The sequence below is a fragment of the Scyliorhinus canicula genome, chromosome 5 (genome assembly GCF_902713615.1).
Source record: "Scyliorhinus canicula chromosome 5, sScyCan1.1, whole genome shotgun sequence".
NCBI classification, from domain to species: domain Eukaryota; kingdom Metazoa; phylum Chordata; class Chondrichthyes; order Carcharhiniformes; family Scyliorhinidae; genus Scyliorhinus; species Scyliorhinus canicula.
The window spans coordinates 214,422,001-214,439,506 of NC_052150.1; the positions used below are offsets into that span (position 1 = coordinate 214,422,001).

General features: G+C 45.1%; 1 protein-coding gene across 6 annotated transcripts in view; it reads right to left on the reverse strand.

Annotated features, from left to right (window-relative positions):
* LOC119966565 (tetratricopeptide repeat protein 21B-like) overlaps positions 1 to 17,506 on the reverse strand; it is a 151,078-nt gene that overhangs the window by 13,516 nt on the left and 120,056 nt on the right. For 5 of the 6 annotated variants that reach the window (XM_038798472.1, XM_038798469.1, XM_038798468.1 and 2 more), the window contains 5 exons: positions 17,351 to 17,432; positions 14,806 to 14,956; positions 13,848 to 14,009; positions 8,674 to 8,872; positions 4,882 to 5,106 (listed from right to left, as the gene is read on the reverse strand). In XM_038798472.1, coding sequence (XP_038654400.1) covers positions 4,882 to 5,106; positions 8,674 to 8,872; positions 13,848 to 14,009; positions 14,806 to 14,956; positions 17,351 to 17,432 — 819 coding nt within the window. The remainder of the gene's footprint in view (positions 1 to 4,881; positions 5,107 to 8,673; positions 8,873 to 13,847; positions 14,010 to 14,805; positions 14,957 to 17,350; positions 17,433 to 17,506) is intronic. The other variant, XM_038798470.1, reaches the window with a different exon arrangement.

Consider the following 17,506-nt stretch of genomic DNA (forward strand, 5'->3'; position numbering starts at 1 on the left):
CTGGGACCTGTAATGCGGGTGCTGTGCTGAGGGCTCGTTTTAATGCATCCATGGCATCCGTGTTCTGTGGAAGCCATTCCCATGCGGCTTGCTTTATTAGGAGTTCGGAGACAGGGGCTGCCTTTGTGGCAAAACCGTCTATGTGATTCCTGCAGTAGCCAACCAGTCCTCGAAATGACCGGAGGGCTGTGACATTATGGGGCAAGGGTAATTTGATAATGGAGTCAATGCGTTTCTGCCTCGATCTCACATTTGCCATGAGTGATGACTGTGCCTAAATAAATTATTTTTTCTTGTAGAATCTGGGCCTTTTTGGAGTTTACCTTACATCCAATTTCATGAAGGGGCCCTAATAATTTGTTGAGTGTCTTGGTAGGCCTTATCGTATTGTGACTGAAAGCTGCTCCGATGAGCGAGACAAGATTGGTGTGCCCGTTTGACATCAGCCACCTCCTTGTCCTTCGCCGCTAACTGCTCTCTAAGTTGCCTGTTAACTTTTTCATACTTGCTAACGTCTCCCTCACTATTCTTCTCTCTCTCCTGAACCTCTCTGCAGAGCGTCTTCACGACCTCCTCTGTGCCTCGCAATTGTGCCAAGCAGGACACGATTGCCATCGGCTCACAAACTTTTCCTAAGCTTTTCTTATGAATCTCGGTCAGGTTCTCCCACCAAGTATGCCCTATACTTCCAGGACCTGTTTCGTCGTTTGCACAAAATTCACTCCAAAGGGGCCATCCTTTTCCTTTTAGATATTTCCATATTTCCTCTTCCCATACGGGCATACTCTATACTCCCATACTGCCCTGCTTTATTGGTCGCTGCGACCTCGAATTTCTGGGGGTTCATAAGGCGTTCCATTGCCTTCATTACCATTTCTACTGTTATCTATGGGTTTCTACCAAATTTGGAACGGGGGGAATAAAGTGGTGATGTAAACATGGGTACGGCTTAAGCTATTTTCCAGTCTACAAAACTCCCGACAGTTTTACGCAACAAAATCTATTGAGGTCACCTTATATCCCTTGTTAGTACACATGCAAATAACACACTTCACTTCCGAATCTTAGTGGTTTGATCAATATTGGTCTTATGCTTGTGGTTTTTACTTTTTCCAATTGGGTTTCTAATTCAAATTTGGGTTCTCCCAGAGTGACAACGTCACTTCTAGGTAGAGTCCCGTCAGATGTCGCCAGTAATGTTGCTCTGTTTACTTGCTATAAATATGGTGGTTAATAAGGTCGCCTTTCTTAATCCTAATTACGAGTATACTTTCAGAGTCGCCAGGTATCTCTCGATACTGCCACAAGGTTCAACCCGAATACCGATCAAAGAGCCAATACACCAGTTAGTTAGTTCAAAATAAATACTATTTATTTACACACAGTAAGATCTACTCATGCACAATAACACTACAGGCTAAACTATATCTATCACTAACACCTATACTTAACTTCGGGTGCCCACTTAGGTCAGAGGAACAATGGCCGTTCGGATCTGAGGCTGTTGGGTTCGAAGAGGTCACAGGAGAACAGCTAAGGTCATCCATCTGGTAGCGAGCGTTGACCTTGAACTTACTGCTTCTGGTGGTGCTGGTGGAAGGGTCTCTCCACTTGAGAGCCAAATCCAAGAGGCTGAACCTTTGGCGGGGGTTCCTTCTGTACTTGGAGGGGCTTTGCGCGCTTTTAGGCGGGCCTTAAACTTGGTCCCAATTAATTGGGTAGCTTCTTGATCATTGTCATCGATCTAAACCAATAAAGGGGTGGGTGCCTTGATGGCTGGGTGTGTCCTCGGTGGCCGTTGGCCTTGTTTTGTTTGTGTCTTCTGGTTGGGGTAGTGGCTCCAGTCTGTCTGGGGCAGCATCAACTACCTGAGTATTAGTTCTTTGTTCCCCGGAGATGGGCCATCAATATGTAAATTGACCCAGAGTTTCGATTCCGTCTGCTGACTGCCTTCCAAATATACATTCAGGCTCTGTGCCTGCTTGTTGCTTTGCATTGTCCATATTTCCCTCTAGGCTCTGCGAGTGTCCATTTTATACACTGAAAGTGGCCATCCCAGATGGCTACAGGCTCAAACAGCTTGGTACTTCTGCAACTTGCTCATGCAGTGTCTTTTGTATATTGGCTTTAATATAGTTTACTGGCTTAACCAGAAGCCACATTTGTGGCATTGACCCAGTTATAATCTTCTAGGTCTAACAGCAGGACTCCATCTCTTTGGTATTGTACAGAATAGGCTCTAGTAGGTTATCAGTAACCAGTTCATCCTTTTGGTTGTACTAAATTCAGCAGCAACTGGCAGAATTGTGATTGCAATGATCACTGGTTTAATCAGATCCAGTGACCCCAGTTCATAGGGACACTTAACTCCAATATGCAAAATGGATAAATTAGTTCTGTTTGAAAATCTGCCTGGCGATATCATCAAGACTGATAGGTTTACTGGACCGAATGTTTGCTGGCTTCACCTTTCAAGCTCTTCATGTTAGTTGTATAGAACTTTATTAGACTCTGTTTGGAATACTGAGATCCATTTGGAGCATTGGATCCCAGGAAATATATAGGGACCTTGGAAGAGTGCAGTGCAGATTCTCCAGAATAATGACTCTGGGGCTAGCAGGCTTAAAATATGAGGGCAGGTTGAATAAACTTGGCTTGTGTTGGAGAGACTGCGCTAGAGCTTTACAAGAGTGGTTCCAGGGATGAGAAACTACAGTTACGAAGGAGAGATTGGGACTGTTCTCCTTGGAGAGAAGAAGGCTAAGAGGAGATTAAATAGAGATGTTCAAAACTGGACAGAGCACATGGGGAGAAATGGTTCCCGCTCGTAACACAATCAAGAACGAGAGGGCGCAGATTTAAAGTGACTTTCAAAAGAAGCAAATATGATGTGAGAAAAAGCTTTTTCACACAGAGTAGTTTGGGTCATAGTCATAGAATTTACAGTGCAGAAGGAGGCCATTTGGCCCATCGAGTCTGCACCGGCACTTTGAAAGAGCACCCTACCCAAGCCCGCACCTCCACCCTATCCCCATAACCCAGTAACCCCACCCAACATTAAGGGCAATTTTGAACACTAAGGGCAATTTAGCATGGCCAATCTACCTAACCTGCACATCTTTGGATTCTGGGAGGAAACCGGAGCACCCAGAGGAAACCCATGCAAACACGGGGAGAACGTGCAAACTCCACACAGACAGTGAACCAAGACGGGAATTGAACCTGGGACCCTGGAGCTGTGAAGCAATTGTGCTAACCACCATGCTACCGTGCTGCCCTGAATGCACGGCCTGGAAGTGTGGTGGAGGCAGGTTCAATCGAGGCATCCAAGAAGGCATTAGATGATTACTTGAATAGAAACAATGTGCAGGGGTACGGGGAAAAGGCAGGGGAATGGCACTAAGTTATGATGCTTGTTTGGAACACTGGTGCCGACTTGACGGGTCAAATGGCCTCATTCTACGCTCTAAAAATTCCGTGATCCTGTGATTCTATTCCATTGAGTTTAAGAGATTGACGATTGATCTGATCAAAATGTTAAATAGGTTGGATAGTTTAAAAACGTGTTCTTTCATGTGATGTTCCTGTCGCTGACAAGGCCAGCATTTCTTGCCCACCCCCAAATTGCCCTTGAACTGACTGGCTTGGGAGTCAACCATTGCTGTGGGTCTGGAGTCACATGTAGGCCGCTCTGAGTAAGGATGGCACATTTCCTTCCTTGAAAGACACTAGTGAACAAGATGGATCTTTATAACAATCGCTGATAACTTCATGGTCACCATTACTGAGGCTAGTTTTCAATTCCAGATTTAAATCCCACCAGGTGCTTTGGTGGGATTTGAACCTGGGCATTAGTCTGGGCCACTGGATTATTAGCCCAGTGACATTACCACAATGCCACAGATAAATATTTTCCCTTATGGAGGTTCAAGAATGAGGGCATGGTGGCACAGTTGTTAGCACTGCTGCCTCACAGGGTTGGGACCCGTGTTCAATTCCGGCCCTGGGTGACTGCAAAGTTTGCATGTTCTCCCCGTGTTTGCGTAGATTTCCCCTGGGTGCTCTGGTTTCCTCCCACAGTTCAAAGATGTGCAGGTTAGATGCATTCGCCATGCTAAATTGCCCCATGGTGTCTAGAGATCTGTCGGCTTGGTGGGGTTACGGGAATGGGGTGGGGCAGTGGACTGAGGTGGGGTGCTCTTTTGGAGGGTCAGTGCAAACTCAATGAGCCACATGGCCTCCTTCTGCACTATAGTGATTCAAGATTCTGGGAAATCAGGAAATGCATTTTGACAGAGCAAAAATATGTTCTTCCCCCAAAAACGGCTTGGACCCTGGGACAAACAATGCTTTTGACCAAGTTTGATAGATTGGGGCTAGGTAAGGGTATCCGAGATATGTGGAGGCAAGGTAGGTAAACGGAGCTGAGGCAGAGATGAGCCGCAAACTCAATGGCTCGAGGACGTGAATAGGTTATTTCTATTTCTGTGTTCCAATCTCTCCGTCTTTTATCAAATACTTATTTTACAAAGGCACACATACATTTCACAGCTGTTGTATGGTTTTAAAGAAGAAGATGTTTTCTGATTATTCCTTTTTCTTTATCAATTTAGAGTACCAATTATTTTTTATTTCCAATTAAGGGGCAATTTAGTGTGACCAGTCCACCTAATCTGCACATCTTTGGGGGTGAAACCCATGCAGACACGGGGAGAATGTGCAAACTCCACACGGACAGTGACCCAGAGCCGGGATTCGAACCCATGTCCTCAGCGCTGCATTCCCAGTGCTAACCAGTGCACCACATGCCGCCCCTTCAGATTATTCCTTGAAGAGGAAAGTACTAGCACACTTTTACTAAATGCACTTGAAATGGCGCACCTGATTGTACTGTAAGCAGCGTTTCAGCAATTCTGTCGCAAGGTCATATTTTCCTGCTTTAATGTAAATATCCGCCAGCAGAAGCCAGCTCTTCTCAAACTCCTCCGCTTCCTTCAAATTCCAGTTTATTTTTGTTATTCTCTTCAGCTGGTTCCTGGCCCGGGGAATCAGCTTTAGGATCATGCAGGCTTGAGCTACGGCCAGCAGAGAAGGAACGTGGTCCTTCTGAAAAATAAATAATTTGCAAGAAGCAGTCCCGTCGAATGTTTGCAAGAGTGGTGTGTAATATTTCACATTATTGAGTTATAATCAACAGCAAGAAACACATCTTCAGTCTATCTTTGGATTGTTGAGTATAATATAATGTGGAGATGCCGGTGTTGGACTGGGCTGGGCACAGTGAGAAGTCTTACAACACCAGGTTAAAGTCCAACAGGATTGTTTCAAACACTAGCTTTCAGAGCACTGCTCCTTCCTCAGGTGAATGAAAAGGTACGTTCCAGAAACATATATATGGACAAATTCAAAGATGCCAGACAATGCTTAGAATGCGACCATTTGCAGGTAATGAAGTCTTTACAAATCCAGAGATAGGGACATGCAGACATTGGCGAGACCACGCAGACGCTGCGACAACAAATGAACGGGCATCATGCGACAATCACCAGGCAGGAATGTTCCCTTCCAGTCGGGGAACACTCCAGCAGTCAAGGGCATTCAGCCTCTGATCTCCGGGTAAGCGTTCTCCAAGGCGGCCTTCAGGACGCGCGACAACGCAGAATTGCCGAGCAGAAACTTACAGCCAAGTTCCGCACACATGAGTACGGCCTCAACCGGGATCTTGAATTAATGTTGCATTACATTCACCCCCCACCATCTGTGCTTGCGAAATCCTTCCAACTGTTCTGGCTTGAGACAATTCACACCTCTTTAACCTGGGGTTACCCCTATCTCTGGATTTGTAAAGACTTAACTACCTGCAAATGCTCGCATTCTAAGCATTGTCTGGCATCTTTGAATTTGTCTATATATATGTTTCTGGAACGTACCTCTCCATTCACCTGAGGAAGGAGCAGTGCTCCTAAAGCTAGTGTTTGAAACAAACCTATTGGACATTAACCTGGTGTTGTAAGACTTCTTACTGAGCTAAATATATGTCTCCCACGAAGCTCACTCTTATGGCTTTAAGTATATTCTGTCAGATTACTCCATTGGAGTAATTGGCAAAGACATAGAAACAAGAAGGTCTCTAGTTACATAAACTAAGCTTGTATTTCCTTCAGTGTAGAAGACTAAAGGATGATCTAACTGAGAAATATCAGATGATTAAGGGGGTTGATAAGGTCAATGGAAAGTTGATAAGGTTGATGGGGGAGCCCAGAACAAGAAGGCATATCCTTAAAATTAGAGCCAGGCCATTTGGGAGGGAGGTCAGGAAGCACTTCCTCACATAAAGGGTGTCGGAAATCTGGAACTTTCTCCCTCAGAATGTTGTCAAGGCTTGGTGGGGGGGGGGGGGGGGGGGGGGGGGGGGGGGGGCTCAATCTGAACTTTCAAAACTGAGATTGAATAGCTTTTTTCGTTAGACAAGGGTATTAAGGGACATGGAATCGGAGGGTAAATGGAGTCAAGTTGCCAATTGGCCATAACCTTAGCAAAAGGTGGATCGGTATTGAATGGCCTATTTCTGGCTGTATTTCCCCCAGAATCCAAGTCTGATTTCTGATCAACTCATCTCAGTCTGGTTGAGCCTATAATTGGCTTTGAGGCCGCTGAGGTAGAACACAGGAAATTGGCCAGTGTGTCTCTTGCTGATTGCCATCCAGTGATTCCTACTGGAATATGTATGCGCGTGCGTGGGAGGCGTGTTGATGCTGAGTGGCGAACATCCCCAAATCTGATTAATCTCATGGCCTCACATCGCTGCGTCAGTCGCGGTCATCAGGAATGGCCGCTTGGGCCACGGTGCCAGAAAATGCCCAGTGCCCAAGCCCAGGCAACAAGTCGATGCATGTAAGGGAGGAGGAGGAGGAGAGAAAAATGGTTTATAAAATAAATTAGAATATCGGTGGTCAGAAATCTCCAGTTAGTATCATTGTGCCTCTTAAAAGTGCTTGCATATTTTTACGCCTATTAACGTAAGTGACTACTGAATAGGTGACTTTCAAATTAAATTCAGCAGGGAAATCCAATAAGGTACCTCTACTACTTTCTGCTGCTCGTTCCAAAGAGCTGTGAACTAAGGTGACCCCCATGGCCTTCCAGGTTGTACCTCTGGCTGGGTCTGGTAGTGCTGCAACTGCAGGGGGCACATTTCCTGAATATGCATTTGCACTGCCCGTGACATCAAAGGAAGCAAGAGCTCTGATTACTAAATTAGAGGAAATTTGTAGAAACACTGAAGCAGATTAATGGAATTCACTTTGGATTTTGTAGTATCAACAAAAATAGCAGTCAGTAAACTCCTCTTTCAGGGTTGCACACAGGGCTGTACATTATTTGATTTTGATTTGATTTATTATTGTCACATGTATTAGTACTGTATACGGTGAAAAGTATTGTTTCTTGCATGCTGTACAAACAATGCATACCGTATGTAGGGAAGGAAGGAGAGACTGCAGAATATAATGTTACAGTTATAGCAAGGTGTAGAGAAAAGATCAACTTAATACGAGGTAGGTCCATTCAAAAGTCTGATGGCAGTAGGGAAGAAGCTGTTCTTGAGTCGGTTGGTATGTGACCTCAAACTTTGGTATCTTTTTCCTGACGGAAGGAGGTGGAAGAGAGTATGTCCAGGGTGCGTGGGGCCAGATCCTCCTGCACCCCCCCCCCCCCCCCCCCCACCCCCGAGGACTCTGCAGGCCGCCCGTAGAGCCAGGTCCCACCGGTATGGACCTGGTTTGATTTATGCCGGCGGGTCCTGCCGAAAATGGGCTGCCACTCGGTGCATCGCGGGGCAGAGAATCGCCGGGGGGGGGGGGCGCTGCTAGTGGCCGCCGACCAGCGTGGCGCGATTCGTGCGCCCGCCAAAATCCCGGCGCAGGAGAATTCGGCAGCCAGCAGCGGGGCGGGATTCACGCCGGCCGCCCCCGCCGATTCTCTGACCTGGCGGGGGGGTGGGAAAATCCCTCCCCAGAGAAACCCTTTAGTGTTTTAATTAATTAATAAGCATTTTTGTTCATTTACAAAGCAGTATGTTCTCTGATCACTTCAACTACAAAGACCTTGCCATCCACGCATACAGAGAACATTACACATCTTATTTTTGACATCCTGAAATAACTGATCATCTTCAGTGCCGGACTGACCGCAGCTCACAATAGAAGGGGATGGACCATCGGGAGAGAGACCTTGGACGGGAGAGGGACAGGGTCACCGGCAGACAAGATGCGGCAGACAGAATGGCATTATCATTCCTGTTAGTGCAAACTGGGGTGCTGAAAATGAAAAGAAATGAAAATCGCTTATTGTCACGAGTAGGCTTCAATGAAGTTACTGTGAAAAGCCCCTAGTCGCCACATTCCGGCGCCTGTCCGGGGAGGCTGGTACGGGAATTGAACCGTGCTGCTGGCCTGCTTGGTCTGCTTTAAAAGCCAGCGATTTAGCTGAGTGAGCTACACCAGCCCCGTGCTGGCACGGGCTAATGGGCGCACACTGATGGCGGCAGCAAAGGGAGAAACCACGAGTGTGCCAATGGGATGCAGTGTGAGCTGAATGTTCATGCGCAACTGTTCCTGGCACTTGGCCGATTAGGATCAGGAGTTACTGTGTATAGCTTACACTACTGCTCACCTTAATCGAGGCCATTTCCGTGAACACCTCAAGGGCCTTTTCCACTTTGGAGCGATCTTTAGTGGCCATGAGGCAACTGTTCTGCAGCAATGTCCGTTGCTCCTGTTCTTCCTGTGTTTGAGGATGATACTCTTTCAATAGTTTCTCTGCTGTCCTTACAGCGAGCTGGTCCATCTCCTTCTTTTCAGTGGACTCTTCACTGTTCCCGGTGTTATAAAAAGGAGGGGAAAAAAACAGATCCATCCTTCGAGTTATTCTCAGAAATTTCAGCCTAGATATTACTTCTGATAATATTAGGAAATTACATTAACTCATTTCGAGTACTATATTAATAAATTTATTAAAACTTCAATATTGTGTCCAGTAAAGGCAAATCATATTCATAACTTTGCATATGGATTGAGCTGGTTTGGAATCTTCTGGAACTGTCTTTTATTGGTTCAGATCATGAGTCCACAACTGGCCAGTTCCATTGTAGAGATAGGCATGTTCTACTCCTCGGCAATTTTCATGGAGTCACGGCAGGTTTATAAAGAAGCATGGTTGACGGACTCTCAGAGGGAGCTGCGAACCATAGTCTACATGAGATGACATTCTAAAGGTCTGGTCATGCCTCCCATGCCAAGCTATCCTCACACACTGGGCAGCTCGGTAGTACAAGTGGATTGCACAGTGGCCTCACAACACCAGGGTCCCAGGTTCAATTCCACGCTGGGCCACTGTCTGTGCGGAGTCTGCACGTTCTCCCCGTGCCCCCATGGCCTCTCAAGGCACGTCTATGCCCATTGACACACTACACACTTTATAGAACCACTGAATTCAAGAGTGACAATATGATGTGTAAAAATAAACTTTATAAAAGTAATTCGTTCATTACATTATATTAAAGAAAATGGCGTTATTCCACAGCCCAATTAAAGTCTCAATAATCTAGATTCTTTCAAGTATCAATAACAGAAACTGCAAACACTTGAAATCTCTTAATCTTGTGTAAGTAAACATTTTAAAATTGACAGTGGGAATAAGATATCCAATGCTGTCAATCAAGAAATGATTTCTCTGGAGCAACGGTGTTTCATCAGCATAATGGATGTCTGGGCTCGCTGCCGAGTCTCATTATGTATTCTTAGCCTTTCTTGGCTATCGGTGTCTTTTACAAACTATCATTCACCAGCCAACCTGATAATAAGACTCTGAAACTAGTTGTAAGTCATCATACAATCCAATTCGGGAACCTGTTGCAGTTTCAAAGTTCACCCGTAAGCCAACCTCTGAGATACTCAAATATAAAAAAAACTTGCAATCTGCTTTGAGCCCTTCACTTTACAAAACCCTCACTTCAACTTTAAATCATCAAATCTATTCAAGAAACCACCAGCCTGCCACTCAGTAGACAGGAAATCGAGATTGAATTAACTGTAACCTGTATAAATGCGCTAACTTAATGTGTGTGTGTTAACTTGTGGTAAGTGTGTGAGAAGAAATAGCTTTATTTTAAATTCACTGGGGTGAATGTTCACAACCCACCCTCATTGGAGTGTAGTGCCTGGCACGGAAAATGTGATGGAACATTTAAAGGTCTGTTGACCTTGGGCAGGAATGTCTGGGGTTGGATTCTCCGCCGGCGGGATGCTCCGTTTTGCCGGCAGCCTGGGGGTTTCCCGACGGCGTGGGGCTGCCCCACAATGGGAAACCCCATTGACCAGCCGGCGTAAAGGAGCATCCTGCCGACGTGCTGAAACAGAAATGTGGCGCGGCGGGGCGGAGAATCCAGCCCCTGATCTCTGGGAACATCCCACCCATAATGTTTGCTGCTGTACTATTTAATTGGAATATACACTCCAAGTAAGAAAGGGCAAGTAAGAAAGCAAATACAATCTGTCCACAACCACAGAAATACAAATATTATAGGAACACTTTAATTCCTTTCCCAATTGTTATAACCCACAAGTATCGTACGGGGTGGGAACAGTTAACTTCCCCATGGACCTTGCAGAATATGTGCTTCCCCGTTAAGGGGCGGGGGACCTCTGAACAATGTATATTTGTCGGGTATATGAAGCAGACCAATTAGGATCTACCATGTGATATATAATAGTTATTGTAAATAAACTAAATTTCCTTGAGCTACTCTGCGTGGACTCTTTTGTGGCCTTCTCAGCCAATATAATGTATAACAAAGTGTATTTGAGTGTCACATTATATAAAGGACAATTAGAGAAGAACAGTAAATGAAAACGGTATTGAAAGACCTATTGGTTATTTTTCCAGAAAACAAAATATTCATCAAAAGAAGCATTCGACATCGAGAAGGAGACATTGGGCGAGATTCTCCGCAAATGCGGAGAATCATAAAGGCTGCTGTGGGACAGGCCGTGACCCACGGCAGCCTTCACGCCCACTTCCGGGGCCGATACTCCCCCCCGGGCGGGGCTAGGAGCGTGGCCCCGTGCATCACGGAGGCGCGGCCTTGACGACGGTCATCAAGGCCGCACGTCAAGCGTCACGCCGGCTGACGCAGCCGATGACGTCATCCGCGCATGCGCAGGTTGGACAACGCCAACCCACGCATGCCCAGTTGCCGTCTTTTCCCTCAGCCGCCCCGCAAGACGTGGCGGCTTGATCTTGCGGGGAGGCGGAGGGAAAAGAGTGCGTCCGTTACGGACGCACGGCCCGTGATCGGTGGGCACCGATCGCGGGCCTATGCCCCCCTTGGCACTGCCGTGGTACTGCCGTGCCAATCGGGCCACCAGATGCCCCAAACGGGCATCTGGCGCCCGTTACACGATAGCAGTGAGCAGGTGTGTTTGCTGCCGTGTTGAAACGGGCGTGAAGGCCCGGCTGCTCGGCCCATCAGCCTCGGAGAATCGCTGCTCGCCATAAAAAACGGCGAGCGGCGATTCGTGGCGTGGGTCAGGCGTTGGGGGGGGAGAATAGTGGAAGGGCGTGAAAAATGTCGGGATGTTCTCCCACCCAGCGTGGGGGGCAGAGAATCGCGCCAATTGAGTTTGGTATTGGCGTTGCAGCATTTTGACATTTACGTTGCTAACAATTCATCAGAGATAATTATTTATACAGACCAGAATCCACTGAAGTTTCTGGAGAAAGTTAAAGATCACAATGCAAGACTGTTTAGGTGGAGTTTATTGATGCAACCATTTAACTTGAAAATTATACATGTAGCATGAAGAGCAAATTGATTGCAGATGCTTTTTCATGACTTTGGGATGTAAAAATAATGGAATTTTCAAAGTTGGGAAATAAAGACTGAAATGGGCTATACTGATGTTTAAATTTGGATATATAAATATGAAGAAATATGTATCATATAGTCTAATAGTAGTGTTTAGTAATGAGTAATGTTTAAAGTTGAAAATGCTTTGGAAAATTAATTAATGTTTTCATATTACTGGTTCATTTTTTTAAGGAGAAGGTGTGATGAATGTAGGAAATTATTAAATATTGTATTTTATATTTTGTGGTAATAATGTTATTAAAACCCCTGGGTTCAAATACATACAGGATGCATATCTGTAAAAGCTGTAATTAAGGTGTCGTAAAAGTGAGTTATCATTGATTTTACCCATTTACTTGTTCACAGAGAGATAGCTAATGAAATATTGTTTATGTTTTTGGAGGTTCCCTGGGGTGTAGATAATTAATGAATTCATTAATTAATGAGGGATGAGGTTTGGTCCCAGCTAAGCAGGTCATAGGACATCTTAATGGGATACTGTTATAACCTGCACAGTTCTTGCAGGGTAGGAATGATTAACTACCCCATGGATCTTGCAGAATACGAGCTCCCATGAGAAGAGGTGGGGCCGCCTTAACAATACTTGGCTTTGTATAAATAGAGTCAGTCAGTAAGGCATGAGCTAGAGAAGACCCAGTTGGGATCTACTGGAGCTGTAAATAATAATTATTATAAGCTTTTGTTTTAACCCACTTGGTGTGAACTCCTTGTTGACCTTACAAAAGATACAGATTATGTAATTCATGGGAGGGGGCAGGTCTGTCTGTTGTTTTAGCAGTTTGACCATCGGATTTAAGTCTGACAAGACAGAAATTGTTCTTGAAAAGGTCTCTCTCCAAGGTCTGCACAGAGAACAGCAAGTAACCCTTATTGCTAACTTTATTTATGAGTGGATTTTGAACTGTATTGGGTTGCTTTGTTGGGATATATATAGCACGGCAAGTGTAGATAGTGAGTTAAAGATTTTTCCTTTTGGTCAGGGTCTTCACGCTTGTGGTGGAGTATCCTTCCCTCACAGTTTTACAAATTGCAAATTGTTTGGGGATTCTGGTCTGGCCTCCGAATACAAGTTGGAGTCTGGTCTGGTATCCTGGCAATCTAAGCAAAGAAACTTTATTTGAAGAAGGCCAACATTTATTGACCCTCCTTAATTACTCTTGAGAAGATGTTAATGAGCCACCTTCAAGAGCTACTACAGTGCAGGTGGCATAGTGAGATGGGGAGTTCCAGGATTTTAACCACTGATGTTGAAGGAGCTGCCTTTCCAAGTCAGGAGAGTGTATGACTTGTAGGGGAACTGCAAGTTTAAATCTGACATGAAACCCAAAATGTAAAGCAACTTGGTCCACATCTGAAAGAGAAAGATTGGGCCAAAGATTCAGTGTGGGACTCTCCTTTAATAGGTTTGACTCTCACGTCCAGGCTTTGCCCTGTTCCTGACCCTTCCATCAGGCAGAAGATACAGAAGTCTGAAGACCCGCACATCCAGACATAGGAACAGCTTCTTCCTCACAGCTACGAGACTCCTCAATGACTCTCCCTTGGACTGATCTGTTCCCTGTAAGAACCCTATTCATGTTGTCCTATGCTGCTTATTCGGCCCTTGTTCCCCACTGTAACCAGTCACTATTTCTCAATGTACCATATGTCAATGTACTCTTTTTTTTGTCTACTATGTATGTACAGTGTTCGTTCTCTTGGCTGCAGAAAAATACTTTTCACTGTACTTCAGTACAAGTGACAATAAATATCAATCAATCATTCAATCAATCAAAACCTTAACTTCTTTTTAAGGTATTGACTATTCTGAATCTTTGTTCAGATAAACATATCGTGAAAACCAGAGATCTCATCTCATTGGAGACAACAGGGTTGTATCTAATATTTAGCCAATTAATTGAATGTGGCTTAATCGAACCTGAAGTCTTCATCCAGGGTTTCAAACAGGTTGCTTCCTATGATCTCATTATCTGGGTTAAGGCATATCTGGATCATGTTGTAAATGGAACTTTGCCCCCAGTCGCTGTCCTTGCGTGCTTTGTTAAAATGTTTCAGTGCTCCATTTGGCTGCCCTGTATACCTATCAACAGAAATATATTAACAACTGGCATTTGCAATCGCTTCTCGGCCTTTTGGCTAAGATGAGCGTGAGGTCAGGTGTAATGCCTGGATCTGGTATGTCTCTCTTGTGGGGACCATGAATTGGATTCAATTTGAATTGGTTTTTGGAGCAGGTAAGGAGCTGGATTAGGGGTTTGCCCCTGTGCACACTCTGAGCTCTGGCTCTGTAACTCTGAAAAAGTAATAAAAAAGAAACAATTGTCATTGGCTGCCATGCTGCATGCCCCAAGAAGTATGCACTGATTTGCGTTAATCTCAAAGGTTTTCACTTTCTCCCCGTGTCTGCGTGGGTTTCCTCCGGTTGCTACGTCCGGTTTCCTCCCACAGTCCAAAGATGTGCAGGTTAGGTGGATTGGCCATTAAAAATTGCCCCTTAGTGTTCAAAAGGTTAGGTGGGGTTACTGGGCTATGGGGATAGGGTGGAGGCCAGGCCTTAAATAGAGTGCTCTTTCCAAGGGCCACTGCAGACTCAATGGGCTGAATGGCCTCCTTCTATATAAATTCTATGATCTGAAGTTGGATTCATCCACCATTGAGGCACAGGGGCTAAAAATAGCCTTTGCCGGCCCTCACACTCCAAACACCTCGAACTAGTGAACAAGAAGTAGCGCAGACAGGTTTGAAATGACCAGGCCTTGTTGGCCAAACTGCTTCAGGGCTTGTGTTTGGCCCTTGAATTGCATTTCTCACACCTTATTCTTGAATATTTTGGAGCAAACATGCAAGTCATCACAATTCACTGAACCTTCATTTACCAGAGATAGAGGCCTTTGCAGTGGTTGAACCCGGGCTCCGCAGCGGTCCTTGTTGATTTCCTCTCGGCCAGCTCCAAAAACCCTCGAGCTTTATCAAGTCTGCCTGTTTTTCTGAACAGCTTCATTAACTTGCTTAAGACCAAGAAGTTGTCTGCCCAAAGGAGAGGAAAAGATAAACACATTTACAGATCTTCAACAGTGACGCAAATCCTTGTTAACTTCACAGCTCCTGAAGAAAACAGATAAACATTCTTTCGAAGGTAGGTGATTCCATGGACAAGGTGAACAGAGCATCCAACCTGTCCTTGGAAAAAACCAAGTCCAATGTTATATTAATTATCTAACTGCAACTTTTGAAAGGAAACACAAAATGTTTACTGAAAAGAAAATAAATTCAGGGCTAGGGGAAATGAATGAGTGGAGTAGGGTTGAGCTCCTTTGTGATGTTTTCTTCTCTGATGAATATTAGAGCACGCCAAATATGGATCTCATATCAGATAACATGAGTTTATTTAATGATCACAGAATCAGAGAAAATTGACTACAGAAGGAGTCCCTATGGACGAATTTGTCCATGCTAATGAAATGAAATGAAAATCGCTTATTGTCACGAGTAGGCTTCAAATGAAGTTACTGTGAAAAGCCCCTAGTCGCCACATTCCGGCGCCTGTTTGGGGAGGCTGGTACGGGAATTGAACCGTGCTGCTGGCCTGCCTTGGTCTGATTTCAAAGCCAGCGATTTAGCCCTGTGCTAAACCAGCCCCACGTTGCTGCACAGCTGCACGTTGGAGCTCCACACTATTTCCCCACATCTTTTAATAGTTTTCTGTTTCATCTTAATAAATAAATGTTTGGCGTGCCTTCAATAGCCACTTGCAGCAATACATTCCATTGTGCAATAATACATTGGTTGAAAGAAAACCATTTAAGACTATCAGCAATTTCACACTCCTTTATCTCCCATCGCTAATCCGCATGGAATCAGGAGGAACAGCAATGTTTCTTCTGCCTCTGCGGGGCTCCCGAGGGCTCCTGTTAGCCCATAATCATCAGCAAAGCGGCTGCCCAAATTGATCCTCGTCGGCGCCAATTGTCCCTGGACACCCACTTAGTGCCCACAATTCACTGGCAGGAAACTGAATAGCGCCTGAGGTCTATTTTCAGATGAGGCTCAGGCCTCCAGATTCGGGCGTGCACTTTCAGCGTGTCATCAATCCTCCACCTGAAAACAGGCCTAAACAAAGACCTAGTTTTACAAGGAGGGACTTGAGATATTGGGGCTATTTTGACTAAAACAGGGGAGATTTCATAGATATCTTTGAAATAGTGAAGAGCATTGACAGATTGAACAGGAAAAGACTATTACTTCTGTATGAGGAGGTACTGCCGATTAACAATCAATTTAAGATTGTTGCAGGAAGTATATGTAAAGTGGTTTATAGAGCTTTCTTTATTCAAAGTGCTGTTGATTCATAGAGTGCTTTGCCAGAAAGACTGGTTCAGCTAGAGATCATTGCATCTTTTGTTGGGCAGTAGCTCAAATATTTGAAACAGAAGAAGATGTAGGATGGTGGGGCGGTAGGATTAGTTTTGAATTGCTCTCACATGGAGCTGGCACAGATGCAGTGGACTGAATGGCCTCATTCCATTCTGTAACCTCTATGCTGCCAGCTCTCCAGTGCCATGGGGTCTTTAATGGACATCTGAACCATTTAATTGAGCAGATAGACCTCAATTTAATATCTTATCCGAAGGACCAAACCTCCAACAACGCTTCCTTCGAATCACCTTGGAACGTCAGCCTCATTTATTGGGAGGTGATGGCGTAGTGGTAATGCCAATGGACTAGTAATCCAGAGGCCCAGTCTAATGCTCTAGGGACATGGGCTCCAAAAGCAAGCTGGTGGGATTCAAATTCAATTAATAACTTTGGAACTGAAAGCCGGCCTCAGTAATGGCGGTGACCATGAAATCATTATCAAATTTGGTAAGAAAAATCAATCTGTGTTATCAACTGAGGCAGCTGACCATATGGTTCAAATTCCAACACGCTGAAATAAATTGTCCTGAACCACCGTGAGTCATTGTACAATGGGACTTTTCCAAGTGACAAACGAACTTGCACTCTCCCTCGCGATAAGAGTTTAAAATTGAAGGTGGGTTCCAGATTTTGGTGGATTGCGAAGGTAATTATCCTGAATAATTGGGCAGGATTTTTGGGGGGATTGCGCAGTTTCCGGCCCTGCTCCCGAAAACGTCGGCAGGGAATGAATGCATGCTCCCTCCGTGGGCATCAATTGGCCAGAGGCGAGACTTGCGCCCCCGTCCGAGGGCAAATTCCCGCCTCAAATAGCTGTCACCCAATCCGGCTGACTGGCAACACCCTAATTTTAGCAGCCCCACCGAGACAACAATATCCTGCCTTCAGCAGCAATATGGCTAGAATTGACCTTACAATTCACCTGCATTGCTAATTATCATTGGACAGAGCTATGATAAAACTGTGATGGGATGACATGGCATTATACATAGAGCCAAAAGATACCTGGTGATCTCTGCAATAGAAGTCGGTAATAGAATATAGCGTGTTCATACTCTTGTTTTTTAAACATGAGGTCCGCCATCATCTATGAACAGAAAGAGAATGACAACAGGTATTAATATCTTACCCATCAATACCATCCCCCTCCCTCCCGCACAC